This window comes from Ascaphus truei, chromosome 9 (assembly GCF_040206685.1).
Source record: "Ascaphus truei isolate aAscTru1 chromosome 9, aAscTru1.hap1, whole genome shotgun sequence".
In the NCBI taxonomy this organism is placed as follows: domain Eukaryota; kingdom Metazoa; phylum Chordata; class Amphibia; order Anura; family Ascaphidae; genus Ascaphus; species Ascaphus truei.
This window is the reverse complement of record NC_134491.1, coordinates 35694682-35719412: the sequence shown is the minus strand read 5'-3', so window position 1 is coordinate 35719412 and position 24731 is coordinate 35694682. Positions and strand designations below refer to the sequence as shown.

General features: G+C 42.0%; 2 protein-coding genes across 6 annotated transcripts in view; one reads left to right on the top strand and one right to left on the bottom strand.

Annotated features, from left to right (window-relative positions):
* Positions 1–6033: 6033 nt before the first annotated feature.
* LOC142502826 (uncharacterized) lies at positions 6034–24596 on the bottom strand. Of its 4 annotated transcripts, none has more exons than XM_075614378.1 (5): positions 24245–24596; positions 13518–14247; positions 9767–9967; positions 9051–9267; positions 6034–7381 (listed from the first exon to the last, which is right to left on the bottom strand). In XM_075614378.1, exons 2-5 carry the CDS (start codon positions 14191–14193, stop codon positions 7231–7233), a joined length of 1245 nt encoding a protein of 414 aa, XP_075470493.1. In that variant the 5' UTR covers positions 14194–14247; positions 24245–24596; the 3' UTR covers positions 6034–7230. The 4 variants fall into 4 exon arrangements, 3 of the variants coding, with proteins under 3 accessions (XP_075470493.1, XP_075470494.1, XP_075470495.1); XM_075614379.1 differs by lacking the exon at positions 24245–24596 and adding an exon at positions 24100–24233; XM_075614380.1 differs by lacking the exon at positions 24245–24596 and adding an exon at positions 17291–19125.
* Positions 24350–24731, top strand: part of MIS18BP1 (MIS18 binding protein 1) — a 33788-nt gene continuing 33406 nt past the window's right edge. Inside the window, exon 1 of one of the 2 annotated variants that reach the window (XM_075614377.1) lies at positions 24350–24696. The gene's annotated coding sequence lies outside the window, so the exon portion shown is untranslated. The remainder of the gene's footprint in view (positions 24697–24731) is intronic. The other variant, XM_075614375.1, reaches the window with a different exon arrangement.

Sequence of the window (24731 nt, the reverse complement as noted above, 5' to 3'; positions counted from 1 at the left end):
TGGGATGGGTGACTGTGGGGGGAGTTACTGACTGGGTTACTGACTGGGTGGGATTGGTGACTGGGTGGGATTACTGACTGGGTGACTGGGTGGGATTAATGACTGGGTGACTGGTGGGATGGGTGACTGGTTGACTGGTGGGATGGGTGACTGGTGGGATGGGTGACTGGTGGGATGGGTGACTGGGTGGAGGGGTGACAAACTGGGGGGGTACCTCTGGTGTCCTGCATATACACGTTCTCACACACACACAGGGGGGGGACACACACAGGAGGGGGGGAACACACACAGGAGGGAGGGGAGAAACACCCCCGCAACTACAGTATCTCCCGACCCGCGTGGGCAGCAGGAGCGGGGAGGAGAAACACACGCACTACTACCTCCCGACCCGCGCGGGCAGCGGGGGAAGGAAAATCACCAGCGCCATTACCTTCCAGCCCGCGCGGGCAGCGGGAGCAGTGGGGGAAGGAAAATCACCAGCGCCATTACCTTCCAGACCGCGCGGGCAGCGGGAGCAGTGGGGGAAGGAAAATCACCAGCGCCATTACCTTCCAGACCGCGCGGGCAGCGGGAGAGGGGGGGGAAGGAAAATCACCAGCGCCGTTACCTTCCAGCCCGCGCGGGCAGCGGGAGAGGGGGGGGAAAGGAAAATCACCAGCGCCGTTACCTTCCAGCCCGCGCGGGCAGTGGGAGAGGGGGGGGAAGGAAAATCACCAGCGCCGTTACCTTCCAGCCCGCGCGGGCAGCGGGAGCAGTGGGGGAAGGAGAAACACCCGCGCCATTACCTTCCAGCCCGCGCGGGCAGCGGGAGCAGTGGGGGAAGGAAAATCACCAGCGCCATTACCTTCCAGACCGCGCGGGCAGCGGGAGAGGGGGGGGAAGGAAAATCACCAGCGCCGTTACCTTCCAGCCCGCGCGGGCAGCGGAAGGAAAATCACCAGCGCCGTTACCTTCCAGCCCGCGCGGGCAGCGGGAGAGGGGGGGGGAAGGAAAATCACCAGCGCCGTTACCTTCCAGCCCGCGCGGGCAGCGGGAGAGGGGGGGGGGGAAGGAAAATCACCAGCGCCGTTACCTTCCAGCCCGCGCGGGCAGCGGGAGCAGTGGGGGAAGGAGAAACACCCGCGCCATTACCTTCCAGCCCGCGCGGGCAGCGGGAGCAGTGGGGGAAGGAGAAACAGTGTATTTAAATTGCATTTCATTCCACCCACCTCCACATCTGTCCAAAATCCTCCATGACCGGATCAGTGCAGGAGCTGACACAATTATACAGGAGGATATTCAGTGTAAAGGAGGAGGAGCAGACGCACGCACACACCTCTCCCCCGTGCAGAGAAGGAAGGGCAGTTTTAAGTCCTGGCAGCTCCATCCCGCGTCACAGCCAATCAGCTAGAGGAATTTTTTTATTTATTTTTTCCGAGCAGGGGATTTTTTTTTTTTCCGAGCAGGGGATTTTTTTTTTTTCCAGCAGGGGATTTATTTTTTTTTTTTGCAGTGCAGGGGAAATGTTACTGGCCACGAGCCAATTTCCGATCGCAGCTGGCGAGTTGGCGACCGGGTTTGTCGAGCACTGTATATATATATATATATATATATATATATATATATATACATATATACACACACACACACACACACACACACACACACACACACGCAGCACTGAGACTCTATACACACGAAAAGCGTGCACGGCCGCAAACAGTATAGAACGGCCCTTCGTGGCATTGAGCTGGTGGGGGGGGTTTGAAAAGTGAGTGGGTAAGATGGCGTTTTGTGCACATGCTCTCACTGTTCTGAAGCCAGAGGTACCAGCTTTCACAAACCTGGCAAATTCCCACGCCACTGGTTGGAGAGCAAGCGGTGGGACGGCCTGTCCCGAAGTGTATAAGACAGCTAGTCGCACTTCCAGAATTCTCTCTGCTGTTGTTCTTTCTTGGGTGTTCCATGTGTTCTCAAGTGATTCCAGAAGTCCAATTTGCTATAAGGGCAAGAACGGGTTGGACCGGGCCCAGAGACGCCTTGCTACGATTGCAAGGAGGAAGGCTGCAGGTCTTTTTAAACCAGAATGTTTTCTAAGTTCCCACTTCAGCACTGGACTGTTTTAAAGACTTTATTTCAACTAGGAAAGTCAGTTAACCCCAGTAAGTGTATCTGTATATTGTAATTCAATGTGTGTTTGCCTGTTTCTATGGAATAAATTACAATTTATTTTACTTATTGGCTTTGCTCAATGATATGACCCCGGTATAAAAGGTGTATTTTGCCTGGTCTCCCGTGACAACTATGCCCTGAAGGATTAACTCTGTGGGAGTATCACCTGACTCAGTAGCCTAAATCCCCACCTGGATGCTGCAGCCAGCACTGTTCCTGGAGCCGCAACTTTTTGCTTTTTCAGCCTGCTGGTTTGCGGGGCTCGCTGCGGTCACAAGTGCAGGGCCTTGGCTCTTACCATCTCCGGTGGCATCTCCCCCTGTATGCTCCTATCATGTCACATGGCGGTATGTCATGGCAATGCAGCAGCACGTTGTCAAGGCAACCTGCTGTTGCATGTTGCTGTGACATCCAGTTGTCATGGCAACGCTACACCTATTGATGTCACTGAGCCATAATGATAGTTTGCCCTCGCCTCCCGGCATCTCAATGAGTTTAATTATTGTAGGGGAGATCACGGGCCTCTGTAACCGCAAAGCTCGGCGCAGTGGCACCGTCATCGACTGCACCGCCATCAAGCTGGCCCTTTGGCAACTGTCAATTGTGCTTGAATTACTTCCTATTCCGATACAAATTTCACCCTCTGCTATAAGCAGAGGTCTATAACAGGCATCCTATATTATTTATGTTCTGAAAAGACAATGTTAGAGCATATTTTAAGATAAAAATGTATTATTTAAAGTGCATCTGTAGGTTTGTTAATACAAAAACACTTACAATGGAGTGTCCCTAGTATCATTACACTTCTAGAACTGCTTAAAAGGATCATTATATATTATATTAGAAACACCGAACTCCACCGGCAAGTCCATTGCAAAGTAAAAACGTAAGATGGGGTGGGGAGGTCATGTAGAAAGGTAAAAAAGTAGGGAAACTATTAAAAATGTTGTTTTCCAGTGACATTCTTTTTTTTTTTTTTAAGAACCTTATTTTTATTTGGTTATTTGCATGCAGTTAAGACACAGACACAAAATTACTGTCCCAGTGCTAGAGTAGTAACTAACAGTATAAACAATCAGCATTTTGATCGTACAGCAGAGACCTTTCTCAAGATATAAAGGATAATAAAAACACAGCTCTAGCCGATCCTAAAACGCCAAGAGGCAGCTGTATGATCAGGAGGCAACCGCCAGCACAGCTCAGACATGGTGAAGAGAGAGGGGGGGAAAAAAAGCATCCAGCATAGACTGAAAATAGGAGTGTGACATTTTTTTAATTAAAAATACAGCAACTCCAACCAGCATCAAAAAGTTGCAAGTACATTTAAAGCAAGTCACAATTATATGCTGAGAAACATTTTCAGAGTAATAACAAAACGGTCACCAATAGAGTTGTGGGGACCTAGGATCTCAACCTCTTTGATTAGAGTCTCTGAAAAGGTTTCTCTTATCTAGCATATGAAATTGTGTCTGGATAGTTACCTTCATCATTTGTTCAGCGTACTTAAGCTCTTGTAATGCCGGTTGGAGCTGCTGCATATTTTTTGTCTTCTGCTCATATTTTTCACCCCATGCGTTGTATTTTTTTCCAATTATTTGTTCTTTATGCAGAGCCTAGAAATCTATAAAGAGGGCTGTACAGAGATGGCACACAATTTTTTCTGCAGATTAGCCGGTTCCTTCCAGTCTCAAAAAGGCAAGTGTGCTGGTTCTTTTTATATGACTCAATTTAGGTGTGGGTGTGTCTCCCCTCAAACCTCTTTCCAAATAACTTATGGAGACACTTGTGCTCAAAAAAGGAGCACAGCTGAGGTACCCTGGGAGATATGCAAAGTATATTAAAAGGAGTCCCATCCCACACTTACTAAAATAATTTCCATACCTACTATATAGCGTTGATAAACATAAGACATCTAGTGATTAGAATGATGCACTGGTGTCAGGCCCAATATGAAAAAACCCACAACCACTTATTTTATATGCAGCAGCTCTAGCAGTGTGAGCTGGACCAGCATCACTGTCACATTACACTACTTGTAGCTAATCCAGCTATTAGCGTATCTCAGGTGTGCTCTACATTTAAAACGGTCGACCAGGCAGTGGTCTGCTTTTAAAAAGGCAGCCAGGGGGAGGGCGCTACAGGTATGAGCACTTATTTGATGCTATAGGACGGATATGCACAAAAAGGTGGCTACGGTATATCAGAACAGGGACAAAAATATGCCAGACATACTGAAATACTTTATATTTAAACAACCTCTGTTATTCAGGACAACAGCTCTAGCTGTGTGAGCTAAACCAGCAGATGGCTAGCTGTCACGGTATGCTTACTTTTAAGCTCTACTTCCCATATCTGTACAAAGCCCTCAGTACATATTACCTTGTGCTTGGATTCCTTTCAAGGTTACATTCAACAAAATAGATATCTCTCTGAGGTATGCTGTTAGTAGACAGTGTGCACTGCTAGCCATCAGCTGGTTTAGCTGACACTGTTAGAGCAGAGGCCTAGAAAAGTAGGGGTTGTGGGTTCTAGTACTTTTGGGTCTAACACCAATACATCATTCCCATCACTAGGTGCCTTAGGCTTGTCAACTATATAAATTGGTATGAAAATGCTTTTAGGAAGTGTGATGGGATAAATTTAAATGTACTCTGGGAGATAAAACCACTAGCATGCAAAGTATATCAGGTGTGCTCCTTTTTTAGCACAGATACATCAGCCTAATTTATTTGGAGGGAGGTTTGAGGGGTTATATCTAGATACACCTGGAGAAACTACTACATTGGAAGTGTCTGTCGCTCATATGTAAAGTAGTGAAAATGGCACTCTTTATAGTGTTTGCACTTTAGTAAAAAGGATGGGGAGGAAAGGGGCTGTATCATTGTTCATATACTGTACCAAAAGTGAAATAATGCATTTTATAACTTGGACTCTAGAAAATAAAACCAAATTTTCAGTGGTTAAACTGTTAATGGTACAAATGTAAACCAACATCAAAGCAATTTTATACATACACTAGCAGCTCTGTTTTGCAACATTAAAAAGCTACAAAATACATTTATGAAAAATAAGTTATGCATATAAAAAGTATATGCAATATAAATTTGCTCTCCATTTGCAACTCAAAAATAAACAATGGTCCTGGATATCCTGCTGTACCTATGACAACGCAAAGAAAAGGGGTCTCCTTAGATCTTTGTTCCACCTATAATGGGAGGCGGAACGTTACAGAACACACAGTATGCATGCACAATGTCAGCTTCCACATCCTCCATACAGAGTTTCCTTTCGCGCTTTGCTAATGTAAATAGCTTTCACACTTCAAGTCTTAAAGAGTCAATTCCTCCCCTAGGAGCAATGTGAACTCATTCCACCAATCTTAACGTTACATCTGGGAGGGGTTTCCTCTGGCTGCTCCTTTTTGTGTGATGTCACCATGTTCCGCCCCCTCCATAGCTCCTCTTATTGGTACTCTGGTAAAGGACAGGGTGGGATAAGGGCAAAGAAAACACGTGGATTGACAAATACTTCCCCTTACAGAGGAACCTAAGAATTGCAACTGGCCGACTAGATGTTATTGCACCTTTAAAAAAACAACTTGGGGCGGATTACTAAAGCTTCCATGCTGCAGAACCAAATTGCACGAAATGTAACAGAAAAAGGCAAGGCATTAAATGGGACACCTTTTCTCGCTAAAATCAGTGCAAACAAAAAACCACCATATTTTGCAACCGTGAAGCTTTAGTAAATACACCTCATACATCGCATTTTTTTTCTGCAGAAACAAAAGGCTACAAAAATAAAAGAATACATATACATATGTCTTTCTGCTACATTAACACCGTTTCCACTGTATGAAAAAATATTCTATACACAGGTCACTGTATTGAAATGTATTTTTATTAAACAGTTTGTACGAAAAAAAACAAAAAAACGTTTTCCTGTGACCGTTACACAAATGTAAGTTATCCCAAAGAATGAGACAAGCAGAACTTTGCGCCCTTAAATACGTTCAAACTGTACGCCTATACATCCACTGCAACCTATTGTGTAGCAACCTTTTGAAAAGTTATTTTTAACCAAAAAGGTCTTATTTGAAATGGGCTACAAAACATTTACTGCATCAGGGCACAGATCAACGGGGGGCAAGTTTACAGTCTCCCATCGGAAGAAAAGGAGTATGTTCACTGTCCATACGTTTGCGCCCGAGGCACCTTTCCTAGCAAGTCCCACTTCTAAAAAGGTGAACTACAATATTAAGGTCATATTCCTGTAACAAGATTAAACTGGAAGTGTATATGTGGGGTAGTTATGAGACCAGCAGCTCACAAACCTGTACTTGAGGGATGTAGGAGTTATGAAAGAGAAAAGGAAGTAATTCACCCTGATCGACACCCAGAAGCATCAAAATTAAGGAGTCAATTTAATAAGGTCTCAAGCGGCCATTTACTATATATAATTAATTTTTTTTTAAAAGACATTCAGCGCGGGCGGCAGCTTTAAGCAATTTCAGAAGGAAAAAAAAACACAAAAAACCCCCAAAATCAATCAAGTACTGAAGCATGCGCATTCTTCTGACAGCGCACCTAGCATTCACGATCGAATAGAAATTAGTTTTGCTACCGACACCATAATATGCAATAGATTCCACTATAGAAACATTTCAGAGTTTAAAAAAAAAAAAAAAAACATACAAGTGTTACACCGAGTAGTAGCCAATTAAGACATGCAGTATCTTTGGCAGTAACAAACCGATTGGAGCCGGGACGGCAGTGATTTCCTTTCGTGTGCAAATTCTACTTTTTCCAAACATTGACAGAATAAAGGTTAAAAACAGGATACATGAGACCTTTGTTCTGTTGAAGTGTTATTCTAGAGACTTACAAAATAAATAAAACCAGGATTCGGCATCTTTATAAATAAAACGTTCCCCCCCATATCCGTGCTTCTCACAGCTATAAGAAGTAGTGCATGACATGGTGCACTGTTCAGTAGAAGACTAGAAACAACTTCGGGCTTCCCAAATATCCTTCAAAAGTCAATTTTACCAGCAGCAGTTCCTGAACTTGCAATTTGTCACTAAAGGATTAAATGAATTCTGTTAGATGTTATATTTCTAAATGCGAGGATCACTTCTGGAGTCAGGTGCTGGTTGTTGGAAACATCAAGCACTCGCAAGAACTTCAGATTGGCTAACACCACCAACGTGTCTCCAGTCAACCTGGTATTGCTAGAACAAAACAGAATTAGAAAAAGTGCTACACAAACTATGTACTGTACAGAGTTAGAAATATGAACCAGTAATAACATGTTTTACTGACATAATTATGATTGTACCCATGATTGAAGATTGTATTTTTATTAGATAAAATTGTATTTGTATGTATTGCAATAGATTTAGGTCCTTGTAGGAGTATTGTATACACTGTAATTATACCTTAGGCTGCGTCCACGCTGCCGCTGACTGCACTTGGTGCGGTCAGCACAATTCATTTTAATCTGTTCAACCACGGATTGTGTTTGAGGGGCGCTGAAGGGTCACATGACCTCCTCAGCCAATTAGCACCAGTCACTGCTCTGCCAGGGCCTCTCTCCCCCTCTCACTAAAAAAGTTGCCGAATGGAGAGTTGGAGAGCTTGGAGAGTTGGTGACGTCATCACTCAAGCATGAGCGCGGTCAGCTCCAGCGGGGTATTACAGTGTTCTGCCTTTTTTTTATTGTATGGACACAATTGATTTCCTACACGAGGAGGATTCCTTAGGATCCTGCATGTTACCATCACACGTGGGTTTAACCCATCAATGCCCATTTACATGTAGGAGCACCAGTAGGTTTTTCCCCCTGGTTCATTTAGTGCAAGATAGAAGTACAACATAATGCACCATTTGATACACACACGTTTGAAATGTGGTTTACCTCATTTGTAAGGTTTCCCTGCATATTTCTTGCACACACAGTTGTTTAGCTGTGATAATTACCACCAAAGTTTAATTGCGCTCCTTTTTGAGTTGACATTCACTTTGAGACTTCTGGGTCAGTCTCTTTTGTTGAGCAGCGCTGCACTGATGTACTGTATAACTTTATTATTTCAATAAATCATACTTATCACCCTTTTTATTATTGAAGTCACTTGCGCTTATTTTTTTGCACGTTTTCATAATAATTTGATTTATTGGGAAAGGGATATTTATTGCTAGAGTTAAACAAAAACAACAAAAAAGGCTTCACGGAAGTAGAAAGATGAGGCACGCCATTTCTTTATAACTCTTTGCATCAGATACGCTGTGTTAGTAAGAAATCAACAAAAACCGTCTACTTTAAGTATATGTACTGATCAAAGAGTGGACACCAATTCAAACTAGGCTCACCAATTTCAGAGCTTTCTCACATTTTATCACTAGTCCATGGGACAATTATTACATATATTCAGTGTAGGTACCTGCATACGGGTATGCCTTGACGTGGCATGCAGGCTTATAAATACTTTGGCCAAAGGGTTTAACAAAATTACCCTTTTTCACGAGATCATTTTTTTATTTTAGCCTAATTGGTAGGAGCGCAGGAATCGTTCTTTTTGTTTTTCTATACGCAAAGCCTATCTTTTTACCTGCAGCAAACTTCTATAGGGAGGAGCGCGGTATTATGTACAGTTTCTCACCAATTTCAAAGCCAGTGTTACCAAGAACTTTCTTATTACTCTCCTATCCAGCGTTGGGAAACATCAAACATGCAACATTGTAGCAACACTGGAGAGGCAGGCACAATAAGCATGTCACTCTTCTTCCAACTATGCATACAACTCGTTCCCTTCATTACTAGTACATAATGCTATCAAAAGAAAGAGAAGACAACCACTGTCCTTACTATACAGGTGCTTTACTACATCAAAGTCAACGTACCTCAGGTAGAGATTTCGCAGCTGTGGAAACGAGCGAGGGAACTGTTTCACCAGCTCTTCATCAAACCCATGGGAAAAACTTAAGTCCAAGTACTTCAGTTCACTGGTACATTCAAAAAGACACCAGAGAGTGTCATTGGAAACCTTAGTCCCCACCACACTCAGCTTTTCCAATTTCGAAGAAAGGTAATGGACATACGGATGAAACGGTGCTGACCCTAACAAACAAAACATCAGTTTGGGTAGAAGCGCTTTACACAGATGTTTATGGCAATTTATAACCTCACAAAGTGTTATTTCACAATGCAACAGTTTCATATTAATGTGTTGACATGATAGCACAAGGGTCTACAACCCACAGCTCATAAATTTGTCACATTCCCCAAAATGTATCTGTGGTATGCAGGCATGCGCTCAACCACAACAAAAATAACTGTCCCGCACCTGATATGAAAGAGGCAGAGAGTTGCCAACTGGGAAAACTCTTCCCAAGGTTTAACAGTCATTGAGGTTCCAGGGAAAATCTAGGTCTCACACCATGGAGCCGGTAACAGAAGGTTCCAACCCTGGAGGCACAGGGAGGATATGAGAAGACAGTTGGGTAAAGGAAGATGGGCGATTGCGATAGGAGAATAGATTAACTCTTTAAAAGCTTCACGTTTATGGATGGTGCGTCTTAACCATTTGAGAAATAAAAATCAGGAAGAAAAGACTTACATTCAATATACAGCTCAGTCAGGTTAGGCAGCTTCTGGAGCATTACTTTAAGCAAGTCTTCCTGCTCCAGGCATACGTGTTGGCACAAATTAACAGTCTGGAGAGTAGATAGCTGATCAAGAGCATTAGCTGAGAGACCTGCACATCCAGAGTTGATCAGTTCCAGTTTCTGGAGCTGGAGCCTTGGAATACAAGGTTGTTCTAAACGTAACAAGAGGGGGGCGGGGGGAGGGGGGGAAATAGAGAGGAATAAACAGTTTTTGAAAGAGAATGAACATTTGTCATATTGAATATGCATTTGGGCTTTTTGCTTTACGGTTGTATATTTGTGGTCACTTCAAGTAGCACTTCAGTTGACAAATACATAATACGGTGTGAGTTTTGAGCGTCGCACGACTTAGGCCTCGTCTAGGGTGACACTGAGTGGGTGCTCGCGCTGGCCTCAATGAAACACATTGCTGCAATGTGTGTGGCCAGCGTGAGCGAGCGCCTGCACATGCGTGGTGTTTAGCTGCTTGTCAAAGCAAGCAAATTTGGATTTGCTGATCGCTGGCGCATCACGTTACTGATTCGCACAATGAGGGCGAACCAGCTCCGTGACGTCATGGCCGTGCCCACCTGACATCCCCCACACAAGCGTAATTAGCGGTCAACAAATATCCCAACCTAGCAGAGTGCATGACGTCACCCGCAGCGCGTGCGCTCCCTGCCCACAGCCCACATTGCTTGCGTGACGTCACGCGCGAAACTTACACTGGAGGCATGGCTGTGGTGTCACGAGAGGTTCATCCTCATTTGCTGAACCGCTCACGTGACGCGGCCATTGAACTTCAAAAACAATTTCCTTTGTCTCCTCACAAGTCTGTCGCTCCATAGCTCTTGGTAGCGCGCACTATGTGCACCTTCATTGGCCACCATTAGTTTGTTCCAACGGTGCGTGGCGGGTATAATCGTGGCCTTAGTTTTCACACACCAGAGACAACAAAACACTGAAGTATATATTTTTTCTTGAACTTTTTAATTATTTCCTCCTCCCACTAATTAGGACACTTCTGGTTGTTTTTAACCAGTTTAAACCACACTGCACACGTCATATCATATGCTATTGACTAGATCATGGTTTTATTTCTTCTTCTCCATGCAGCGGAGGAAATACAAAAAGGACAATATAATATTGGTACCGACTGAACATGTTTTGTCAAAAAGATCGAACTAAAATGACCCAGCCACCCCCCCAAAAAAACCTGCAAGATATTTTCGGTCAGTGGGCATGTTTCGGCAAAAGTCTATATTGGTTTACGGGCTGGGACTAGATTCTATCTAACCCCCACAAAATGTCACAAGTGCACAAACCTTAAAATAATCACAGGTCTGAACAGAGATCAGTGTTTTAAGATCACAGTATACTACTAGGAATTAGAAACCTGTGGTATATCTAATACATTACTCATGTTAAAAATGCACATTCCAAGAAGAATTTTATTTAGCACTAGGTGGAAAACAGGCAGTCTCCAAAGCTGAACCACATTCATTTAAGGTGTGTAACCCCTGCTTCCCCAGATACTTGACTCCGTAGGTACTTCTGGTTCTTAAATCTCCTGCGGGACATATGCCAATAGGGAACTACGCTTGATGACCCATGTACAATTAAAACCTCAATTTGGTTTCCACCTTGTATGAAAAGTATCTTGGGAAGCAGGGGGCTCCCGGAGCTGAAACTAAGGGCTGTTCTATAGTGTGCGCTTGCTGCACCGTGCGCGGCATTTATAGTTGGCTGAGGTTAGTCAGCTTAGTTAGTCAGGTTAGTTTGCGTGGAACCGGCCGGCAGGGGTGGTGGAGATGAGGAAAATAATTAATTTGCGCCGCTACCGCCGCTGAAATGTATGTATGTGTGAATAAGTGCACAAATAAAAAGTTTTTATTTATCAAACAAGATTTAAAAAAAAAAAAAAAAAAAAACATATTTAAGTAATTATTCACTCACAGTACACACACACACACACACACACACACACACACACACACACACACACACACACACACACACACACACACACACTTCCCAGCATGTCGCTCCCGTCAGCACGGACTCTATACACACAAAAAGTATGCGGCACGCGACTTCGCACAGGCCCGCGTGCACGGCCACACACAGCATGTTACGAGCCTAATGTGGTTCAGTTCCAGATACCCCCTACAGGGAACTGCAGCTTTAAAGTCTTCCTGGTACATTCATCAACACAAACACCAACCTGCTTTGCTACATACCCAACACCCAGAAACTAGATACCTCCTCTCTAAAGCCTAGGTAGTTTCCTGCATTTGTTTCTCACATTGTCATGGGACATTATTCGCACGACACAGCTCAAGATGTTTACTTATAATTATTTAATGTTCTCCTTTATAGCATTGTAACCAAATATCTCAGCTTCTATGGTAACACTTACCTGAAAGGTCTTGCCATCTCCCGGTAATAATCAGTGAGCAATCTATACGCTCTATTGCAGGGGAAGCGAACACCAGTCCTCAAGGGCCACCAACAGGTCAGGTTAAGGATATCCCTGCTTCTGCACAAGATGCGCAATCATTGGCTCAGTCATTGACAGTCACCTGTGCTGAATCAGGGATATCCTTAAAGCTGCAGTTCAGTCAATATCCTGCATGTGTTTTTTTTTTTAATAAATCAGTTCTGTAGTAAGAAAAAATACTTTTAGCATTTTCTGTTTAAAAAAACAACTTTGAAAGACCAATTTTCTTGTATTCTATTTTAACAGCCATTTGCTTAGGCACTGCCCCTTCATGTCCTGTCACAAGCCCTGGCACACCCATTTGTCAGCCCTGCCCTCCCTCTAGCACATGCCAGTGCAGGAGTGCTCATGAATATTCATGAGCTTCCACTGAGAGACAGAAGCAGAAGAAAAACATATGCCAGCTCTAATTATGTCACCAAATTTCACCTATCAATACATGGAGAACGAATTGACCTGCAGCTATACAGTTCTTTAGGTAATTAGAGATTGCCCACATGAAACTATTGAAGTAAAAAAAAAAAAAAAGACTGAACTGCAGCTTTAAAACCTGACCTTGTGGTGGCCTTTGAGGACTTGAATTGACCACTCCTGCAACATTGCTTTTATTTTAAAACAACAACAACAACAACATTTTAGACAACAAGGCATCACAGGCGCAGTGGCCTCTATCGCTTGGAAGGCGTCCACCCCATGCTAGCAAAGACTTGTAGCAAATGTATTTGAAAGTGGCTCACATGCTGTACATCTTGAATAGGATCCGGTGAATACAGGCATACCCCGCTTTAAGTACACTCACTTCAAGTACACTCGTGAGTAAGGACATATCGCCCAATAAGCAAACGGCAGCTCACGCATGCGCCTGTCAGCACGTCCTGAACAGCAATACCGGCTCCCTACCTGTACCGAAGCTGTGCGCAAGCGGGGAGACTATAGAGCCTGTTACACATGGGTTATTTATATCAGTTATGCACGTATATGACGATTGCAGTACAGTGCATGCATCAATAAGTGGGGAAAAGGTTATGATTCACCTTAAGTACATTTTCGCTTTACATACATGCTCTGGACCCATTGCGCACGTTAATGCGGGGTATGCCTGTAGTATATAAAAACCTTCACATTTTCATTACGAACTATGGGTCCCTTCTCAAGGTTTTACATTTGGTGCAACTGCTACCAACTTATTTCCAATTAGGGGAAGTGTCAACATTTTGTCTCACCTTCAAGTGGACGGACAATAGTATCTGGTATGTTGAAGCAAAGCGACAGCTTCGATTTATTCATATTTCCAACAGCAAGGGAAAGCACTCGGAGTTTTGGTAAGCGAAACAAAATGTACTGTACAGCCCTTTCAGGCACAAGGCCTTCTTTTGAGTGAAGAGTCAAGGAAAACAGGTTCTGCAGCAAAACAATGCTGGTTAAAGGAAGGCCAGTCGAGAAAGTCACTTTGCACAAGTTCAATTGTGTAAGCTGTAGAAATTGAACAACTTCCGTGAATATATCCTGGTCCAGCAAAGTGGAACAGTCCAGCAAATTTAACTGTTGGAGACTGGTGAGGGGTCGCAGTCCTTGTAGGGTCTCACCCTTCAAGCAGGAGTCAATTGTGACACTCTGAAGACCTGGCAATGAAGTGGTCATTTTCTTAATTTGTTTCAGGGTCACTTTGGTCAATTCTACTGAGCAGATCTTTCTATTCTGAAGTGTTTCCCAGAATTTGTCATTAAATGGCACACTTTTGAAAAGAATAGTACTGTGTTTCCATAAAGATGGATGGTCCACCAGTGTCCTTAAGTAAGAGCATGTGGCCCTAACATTGGCCTTTGCAGCTGGAGACAGATACTTCAATATTTCCAAAAGGATTTCCTGTGGCAGCTGTAGCCACTGAACTGGCATCATTATGAAGAAAAGATCTAGGATATTCTTACTCTAAATCATCTGTATGTGAAAAACCTAAAAAAATACAGATGATTATTTAGCATCTAAAAACCAAGGCAGCAGGATTTCAATAGCAATACATACACACACACTTAACTGTGTAACGTGTAATGTATGCAAAGTGGTATAAAGAAGTATTCAATCTTCAAAAACAATGTCATAAGTTGTTGAATTACATATAATGTCTGCGCATTTTTTTTTTCTTTAAAACTTTGTATTCAAAGCTACAAAGCTGCAGTGATTAAACTGAACACATTTCTATTAGGAGGTTAAATGTCAGCAATGGAAAAGAAAAACAGTGACATGTACAATGCACTGGGGTTTTTTTAGCTTTAGTTTTTCACTATAATTATTAGGGCACTTCTGTTTTTGAACCAGTTTTAACTGCACTGTAGCACATACATAGCACATATTTCTTAAATGTTAACCCTTTAAGCACTGCATGTTATGTCACACACCCCATGCTGTTGCTTGTATTTTGTTTCCTCCTCTCTCTATGTAGTGGAAGAAATACATAAGACAGTATAATATTAGTAGCTGGTACTGTAGGACCTGCTAAAGAAATGGGTTTACCATGGCATGGTTGCAGATATAAAAACTTTTGGCAAAAGTGCTTGCTAGAACTGTGTAGATTTTTAAAGCGACCTCAACCTGCACATTACTGCTATGTGGTCTGTAACAGTTACATACGCCTATAAACTTACTTTATCTTTCACTGTTCATGCAATGTCTTCATATATCATGTATACACCTATTCAGCTATATAACCGTGTATTTGTAACCATGTATCTGTCACCATAACTTTATGCCCAGGACATATGTGAAAGCGAGAGGTAACTCTCAGTGTATTACTTCCTGGTAACACATTTTATAAATAAATGTCTGAAAGCAGATTACGCACTTCCCTCTAATCTTCAGTAATTAACAATAGCAAAGCCCCTTTTCAGCAGAAATATTTGTACCTTTATATGGAGAAAGGTTAGAATTCATATGGCTACAATGGGAACTAGCTAATGTCATTTGTGGAAAGACTCAATACAGATTATGAAGATGTGTTCAGTTAATAATAATAATAATTATTATTATTATCATCGTTTTTTTTTTTAATCTTTAGTGTTTTCAGACAGACTTAAGTGACTGAGAGGATAGTGACATGTTCAATTTGAATCCCAGTTTCAGCTGTCCTTGACATCTTGGGCAAATCCCCAAAACTCAAAATCGAGCAATAAACTCTACGGGTAGAGACTCCTTGTGCCTGCAAGACTATTTACAGGGCCGCGAACATTGTCACCACTAGATAAGACAAAATATAGTCTAAAGAGGCCCGTAGGAGTATTTCATCTTAGATTATTCATTACAGCTTACTTATTTGTGTGAAAATACGTTGTTCAAGAGCAGCGTATAACAAGCACTTATAACTCCATGGTGAACTTTCAGAGAAAAGAAATAAATAAATAAAAAAAGCACAACAGAAAGACCACGGATTACACGACAAGAAACATGAAGGAGAACAATAACTATTTAATAAAGGATTCTAGCAGCTACAACATGTATACATTGGCATGCAACTTGTTGCCATAAAAAAAATCAGATGTCAGACTTTCAATGAGTAGTATATAACATAATTCATTATTGCTCTTAACTGCAATCTGCTTATAAGCAATGTTGATATCTGAATGCGGTTATATTTTTAATTAACTGCAGTGTAACCATTACACACCCTCCAACTTTACCTGGTATTTAGCAGGTATTGTACTTTTTTATGTTCTATATCTATGGGAAATAAATCAGTTTTGTAGTATACAACAATGGCATTAAAAGCTGAATAAAAGATTTTTTTTTTTTTGTGAGTTTTAATATACTGAACATCTTTTGATTTCTATAGCAGGCTTTAGCCCACCTCCCCAGCAGTGCAAGATATTTTCAACTTTCCTGTTTGTCATAATTTGTTCCCTGCAGTTTGAGCGGCAAACTCCAACAATAGATAATGTTACCTTATAATATTAGAATACATTGTAGCTGCTGAGTTACACTGACTGAAGGACTGAATGAAACTGTAGGCAGCCAGTTAGTGAACCCTGGGAAACAGGATTTTGGTAATCAATCACAGGAGAACCAATCGATCAGCAGCTAAGGTAATTCGTTTTCAATAAAAAGGTAATCAAAGGCTGCATATATTAAAACAAAATTACTTTTTTTGTTTTAAGTGCCGCTTGCATTGCCTTTTTAAATATAGCTGAATCATTGTACCCATTTTAACCAGTGGTTTTAGCTTCAGCTAAATCAAAGACTTTATTGACGACTTCTGATAATGATAGGCTGGTATGGGTGATTTAACACGTCATTTGTGTGTATACCAAAAATAAAGGAAAAGGGAAAAGAAGATGTAATACACATTTTATTGGTAATATTATATTTTCATATAGTAAGTTGAATGTGTAACAATGTCAGCTGCTCATATTGCAAATATTGGAGGGAACGTCATTAAAACTTGACTGTTTATTGTTACGCTGTTGTAACTGCTGCAATCTTTCAGTTATTTGCTTTTTTTTTTGTACTTTCTCTCTAAAAAACAACAAATAAATGCCCCACCATTAACTATGGCTGTCTTGAACATCTCTTGCATACAATTTGGCCCTTGCAATTAAAACAGAGTCCATCACACGCGTACAGAAAACGCTCAATCCAAACACGGACATATCAAAACTAGATTTATATTTTGTAAGATATTTCCCTATGTAGAATTTCCTGATAGGAGAGGGGTCATCTAAGTCAGCGGTGCGCAAGCTCCCCTCGCCTGCGCTTCCCCCCCCCCCTACCTGCTCCCTCCTCGTGTCTAATGATGCGTCAAATTACATCACGTGACCCGCGGCATCATTTGACGTCTCGTCTCTATGGCAACGGGCGTCATTTGACGCTGTGTTGTCATAGAGACGTGTGACCAGAGCCTGGTAATTAAGTTTACAGAGGCCTCACGCTCTCAGCCCCTCCAACATTGGCAAAATGAAAAAGGTACAGTACAATTTAGTTCTGGTCAATCTAAGATACAGGCACTTACAAGCAAATAGACACCTCCTAGACCACAGATGAGCAACTCCAGACCTCAAGGACCACCAACAGGTCAGGTTCTCAGGATATAACTGCTTCAGCATAGGTGGCTCAGTCGGAACGTTACAAGAGTAAGTCCCACTCTAAAGCAGATTTCCTACACTATAAATTCCTACTCTTGTTCTATAACACTGCCCTTTCCCAGCAAACCTACTTTTCTTCAATCATACAAACGCTGTCCTCTAACCCTCAATGCCGATTTGTCATCTTTAACTTGTCTGCTCTCTGCCCAACTATAACCGCTTCTACCCGCATGGCCCTAGACTTTGCCACCTACGTCAGACCAGATTCAGGAAATCAGACATGACAGCTCTTCGTGTCAAGCTCAACACGCACCAACGACCCCCCCTTGCACACGTAAATCCAGTCTCCGCTAATTTTCCACTGTGACTGTGGACAAGGTCTTTGCACTCATCTCCCCCTACAACCTGTCCCCTTGATCCTACTCACTGATATCTCTTCCGCTCCCTCTGGCACACTAAGCTCCACACCAACCCACCTTTTTAATCTCTCACATTCCCATCTTCTTTCCCACATGCACACTTCACGCCTCGCTGTCCAACTACCGCCCTCTCTCTTCTCCCCTTTGCCTACTTGAGCAACTCCCTTTCTCTTCTCCAGCTACCGGCAATCTGGTTTCCATGCTCTACACGCCAATGAGACCGCACTAGCAAACGTGGCTAATGACCTTACAGATGCTGCTGGATCCAACACTATTAAACATTTATGTTCCTGAGCGCACGCCTTCATTTCCTCTAGATTGTAAGCATTCACAAGCAGGGCCCTCATTCCGTATTGTATCTGTGCATGCTTGTCCTTATTTGTATGTAACTATGTAATTTTCACATCTCCGTACCCCCATTGTACTGAGTTTCAGAATATGTTGGCGCATTACAAATAAATGATAGTACCATCCTTCCCATATTTACGTATTGGTATATCTAGGGGTCCCGCCCCCACCAATTATTGTAAACAGGTGCTGTTTATAAAATAATTTTTTTTGGATTTTATATAGATAAAAGTAGTTATAGCTTCTCTATAACTGACTAATCATTTTTGTAAATTAGTCACCGATTCTCAGGGTACTGTAATGAGCTGAAGGAAAGACGGTCATGTTGGACAGATCCCACACAAGCAAAACATGAAAACTAGCTACAGCAAACAAACACAAATAGAGCCCAGTGCTACATCCAATGGCAATGGCTTGCGTGTACTGACTGATCTGTGTGGTTCATTTGAAGTGCTGGTTGGTTAAAGTGTGTGCAGTTAGAACCAGAAGGAAAGGGAAGTATTTGGTATACTAGCAGGGGTGGCTGTTTTGGGGGAGTGTGCAGTGGGTTAATCTATTTTTAAAGTGTGCTGTAATTTGAAGCCTGTAACTTTTTTTTCCCTTTCTCCTGCCTGAGGCAGAGTGGGTGTGGTTGGTTAATTCGCTGACCTAAGTGGGTGGGGTTAGTTAATTGATAACCTAACACACCTGGTGGGTGTCCCTATTTAAACAGAGGCTTCTAACGAATCCAGAGCTTGCGTGTACTGACTGATCTGTGTAGTTGATTTGAAGTGCAGGTTGGTTAAAGTGTGTGCAGTTTGAACAAGAAAGCAGTTAAACAAGGTACAGGCATACCCCGGTTTAAGGACACTCACTTTAAGTACACTCGCGAGTAAGTACATCTCGCTCAATAGGCAAACGGCAGCTCGCGCATGCGCCTGTCAGCACGTCCTGAACAGCAATACCGGCTCCCTACCTGTACCGAAGCTGTGCGCAAGCGGGGAGACTATAGAGCCTTTTACACATGCGTTATTTACATCAGTTATGCACGTATATGATGATTGCCGTACAGTACATGCATCGATAAGTGGGGAAAAGGTGGTGCTTCACTTTAAGTACATTTTCACTTTACATACATGCTCCGGTCCCATTGCGTACGTTAATGCGGGGTATGCCTGTATAGTTTATTGAAGTACAGTTTTCTGTTAGTACTTCTAAACTTCATAGTTGCTAGAATGAGCAGGATTGAAAATGCCACTCAATGCACATCTTGCCTCATATATGTGCACTTGGAGCATCTGTTCCAGGGAGCATACCGCTGTGAGAGGTGTGAACAAGTGGTCTCTTTAGAATCAGAGATTGCTGATCTGAAGAGGCAACTTGCAATCTTGAGGGACATTGGCAATCTTGAAAGGGAATTAGAGCTCACTGAGCAGGCCCTTGCTTCGACTAGTGGTGCAGATGGTGGCGCTGTTAGTGAGGAGCAGGTAGGTAGCTGGGTGACAGTTAGAAGGGGAAGCAGGGGCAATAGGGAGAGGCAGGTCGTTTCTGAGCTGACACATCCCAATATGTTTGCCATGTTGAGTGAAGATATTGGGAATGTTGGGGCAGAAATGGCAAGGCTGGGGGAGACTAATTCCTCTAGCAGCCAGGGGAATAGTTCCTCCAGCACAGTGGGGATTCAGGATGCTCAAATACAAAGAAAGATTGTGGTGGTAGGGGACTCCATTATTAGGAAGGTAGATAGGGCAATCTGTTGCCGGGACCGCATGAACCGAACAGTTTGTTGTCGCTCGGGTTCGGCACATTGCGGATCGGGTAGACAGATTGTTGGGGGGGGGGGGGGGCTGGGATTGACCCGGCGGTCTTGGAACACGTTGGTACCAATGACAAAGTTATTGAAAGATGGAGGGTCCTAAAAAATGATTACAGGGATCTAGGCCAAAAGCTTAAGGCAAGGACCTCCTGGTGCCATCTATATTCTAGGGACGGATTGCACCTAAAAAGGTTGGAGGAGATTTTAAACTAGGATGGAGGGGGGAGGGGAATGAAACAGATAATGAACTAAATGGAATAGAGGAGGATACAAGGTGGTATGGAGGTAGAATGGGGGCAAGTTTGACAAGCAGTGAGACACCCATAGTAAATACAGATAATACTAGAAAACTTCCAAAGACTAAACCAAGTGGGAGCAGAAAGGAAGGAGCAGATAAGTTAATAGTACAGGCTGAAAAAAAACTTAAAAATGCATGCTTGCTAATGCAAGAAGCCTGACAGATAAAATGGGGGAGCTTGAATTAATAGCTACAAGGGAGCAGTATGATATCAAAGGCATTACTGAAACATGGTGGGATGAAACTCATGACTGGACAGTTAATTTAGAGGGGTATTCTCTTTTTCAGAAGGATCGAACAAATAGAAGGGGAGGTGGAGTATGTTTATATGTTAAACCGGATCTAAAACCTATTATAAAGGGATGATGTCTATGAAGGGAATGATGAAAATGTAGAGACTTTGTGGATAGAAATTAGCAGTGGAGGTAAGAGTATAAAGAAAATGTTTGTGGGAATATGCTATAAAACCACCTGTGAGATTGAGGAAGCTAAAATACTTTTGCAAATGGAGAAGGCATCAAAACTGGGTCATGTTTGCATAATGGGAGATTTTAATTATCCAGACAGACTGGGGCAATGAGATTAGCGTTACAACAAAAGGAAACAGGTTTTTGGGGGTGCTTAAAGACAATATGACCCAAATTATTGAGGAACCAACCAGGAGAGGGGCAGTTCTGGATTTGGTCATATCAAACAATGTAGACGTAATAACAAATATTCAAGTCCTGGAACATTTGGGTAACAGTGATCATAACATGGTCTCATTTGAAATAATCAAAAAACAGATTACTTGGGTTCAACAAAGACTTTAAACTTTAGAAAGGCAGATTTTAATAAACTGAGGTCTAATCTAGTAGTCATAGTGGGATGATGTTTTTGCAGGGAAAAATGTAGAAGATAAATGGGCAGTCTTTAAAACATTTGTTGGAAAAGCACATTTCAGTGTACCCTTGGGTAATAAGTATAAAATAAATAAGTCAAAACCAATGTGGCTAAATAAACAGGTAGGGGAGGAAATGGACAAGAAGAGGAAGGCGTTTAGATTCTTTAAGTCAGAAGGGACAGAGACATCATATCAGAATTAAAAGGAATGTAACAAAAATTGCAAAAGGGCAATCAAATTAGCAAAAATGGATAATGAAAAAAGGATTGCAATAGAAAGTAAGGTCAACCCTAAAAAGTTCTTTAAGTACCTTAATAACAAAAAAATGAGAAAAGAAAATATAGGACCCTTTCAGTGTGAGATGGGTAGGCAGATTATTGGAGATAAGGAAAAAGCTGAGGTATTAAATAAATTCTTTGCCTATGTGTTTACAAGGGAAGAATCAAGTTCAATAGTAGTGCTGCAGGATGAAGCCACAACCTCCATATTAATGAACAATTGGTTAACTGAGGGAGAAGTTCATAAGCGACTTGAAAAAAATAAAGTAAATAAGGCACCTGGCCCCGATGGCATACATCCATGAGTTCTCAAGGAGTTAAGCTCAGTAATAGCAAAACCATTATATTTAATATTCAAGGACTCCATTTCCACAGTCTCCGTACCACAAGATTGTGGTAAAGCAGATGTGGTGCCTATATTTAAAAAGGGAGCTAGATCACACCCGGGGAATTAGACCTGTAAGCCTGACTTCAATAGTAGGGAAACTACTTGAAGGTTTAATATGGGATAATATTCAGAAATACCTAATGGAAAACAAAATTATTGGTAATAGTCAGCATGGATTTATGAAGGATAGATCATGCCAAACTAACCTTATTTGTTTCTTTGAGGAGGTAAGTAGGAATTTAGACCAGGGTAATGCAGTTGATATGGTCTACTTAGATTTTGCAAAGGCTTTTGATATGATTTCACACAAGAGGTTGGTGTACAAAATAAAGAAAATTGGACTCAGAAATAATATATGCACCTGGATTGAAAACTGGTTAAAGGACAGACAACAGAGGGTTGTCATAAATGGAACTTTTTCAGGTTGGGCTAAAGTCGTGAGTGGAGTACCTCAGGGATCGGTACTGGGACCCCTGCTTTTTAACTTGTTTATTAATGACGTTGAGGTTGGGATCGAGAGCAAAGTCTCCATCTTTGCTGAAGATACTAAATTGTGTAAGGTAATAGAATCAGAGCAGGATGTAATTTCTCTCCAGAAGGACTTGGAGAGACTGGAAACGTGGGCAGATAAATGGCAGATGAGGTTTAATACAGATAAATGTAAGGTTATGCATTTGGGATGCAAGAATAAAAAGACGACTTACAAATTAAATGGAGATACATTGGGGGAATCCTTGATGGAGAAGGATTTAGGAGTGCTTGTAGACAGCAGGCTTAGCAATAGTGCCCAATGTCATGCAGTAGCTGCAAAGGCAAACAAGATCTTATCTTGCATCAAACGGGCAATGGATGGAAGGGAAGTAAACATAATTATGCCCCTTTACAAAGCATTAGTAAGACCACACCTTGAATATGGAGTACAATTTTGGGCAGCAATCCTAAGAAAGGACATTATGGAACTAGAGAGAGTGCAGAGAGAGCCACCAAATTAATAAAGGGGATGGACATTCTAATTTATGAGGAGGGGCTAGCTAAATTACATTTATTTATATTAGAAAAGAGGTGTCTAAGAGGGGATATGATAACTCTATACAAATATATTCGGGGACAATACAAGGAGCTTTCAAAAGAACTATTCATCCCACGGGCAGTAGTACAAAGGACTCAGGGCCATCCCTTAAGGTTGGAGGAAAGGAAATTTCACCAGCAACAAAGGAAAGGGTTCTTTACAGTAAGTGCAGTTAAAATGTGGAATTCATTACCCATGGAGACTGTGATGGCAGATACAATAGATTTAAAAAAAAAGAGGTTGGACATCTTTTTAGATGGGAAAGGTATACAGGGATATACCAAATAAGTATACATGGGAAGGATGTTGATCCAGGGATTAATCCGATTGCCAATTCTTGGAGTCAGGAAGGAATTAATTTTTCCCCTTAATGGGGTTTTTTGTTTGCCTTCCTCTGGATCAGTAAGTAAGTATAGATATAGGATAAAGTATCTGTTGTCTAAATTTAGCATAGGTCCATCAAGTTCAACCTATGTCTTTTTTCAACCTCATCTACTATGTAACAGTGAAATACCTATATATATCTCTTGAATAAAAGGGTCATTTAGTTTAACACTTTGGCCAACGCATTTTAAGCCCCTCCGAGGCATGCCCATAATTCACAGGTCCTAACACTGATTAAAATTCTTAATAACCCGTACAATACTAGGAAGAATGATCATAATTGATGTCATAAATCAACTGCATTGTTCTAAATCTGATTGAAATTCTTATTTGCCTGGACAGTACCAGGAAGAATACTCTGTATAGGTCTGTCGCAATCAACTGCATGCAAAGACCTATGCATATGGAAAGTGGGATGGGAAGAGCTTTAAACCTGGGAGGGAGGGGCCAACCTCCCAATCAGCTGAGACCAGCTGGACAAAGTTAACAAAACACACAAATACCCAGTAAACTCATTAATCGCCAAAAGTTATCCAAAAAAAAAAAAAATAATATATATATATATATATATATATATATATATATATATATATATATATATATATATATATATATATATATATATATATATATATATATATATATATATATATATATATATATATATATATATATATATATATATATATATATATATGTCAAAAAAGGAGTCACAGCACAGATTTAAAAAAAAAAAAAAAAAAAGTACAGGGATAGAAGTGCATTTCTGGGATAAAAACCAAAGCCTGTCACAACACAGCTGGTTCTATACTGCATCTACAAAATAGTGCTGAAAATCTCCTACTAACAAGCCAAAGGTAAGAAAGCCTGGTACCCTCATTGCTCATTACAGGGTCTGGCAGCTGGTACCCTCATTGCTCATTACAGGGTCTGGCAGCTGGTACCCCCACTGCTCACGATTGATCACAGAATACTGCTGTTGCCCCACCAGCACCCAGGGCCTGAGGCCCCCATATTACCTTAAGGAGCCTAGTGATGGCGTGTTTCCGGTTAGCAGCCTTCCTGTGTGACGTCCTTTCCATTTGCCATAAAAGCAGGATCCTTTCCCTACGTTTCTACGAGACCGAAGCGCCTCGCGGCCATCTTTGATTAGGGCAAACACGCCCTTCAAAAGAAAGTACGTGAAAATGGGGCGGCTGCAGCGATAACCTGCTGAGCTGCATGGGAGAAACCCGGTGTGGGTGTCCGTGATATCTTGTGATTAACGGTTCGCTCAGGCGGTTACCGGTTGTTGTTGTTGTTTTTAAACCCACAATCAAAGATGGCTGCTCGGCGCTCAGCGACTTTTGACGCGGACCCAACGACTGTCAGACTTGGGCACACCCCCTTTGTGCGTCACCGGGCCACTCAGCCAATCCGTGAGCAAGATACTTGCGGACGAGCAGTTTTGAATGGAGGTGGCGGGGATTCGGTAAGTGCGCGAAGCTCTGACGGGTGGTTACACGC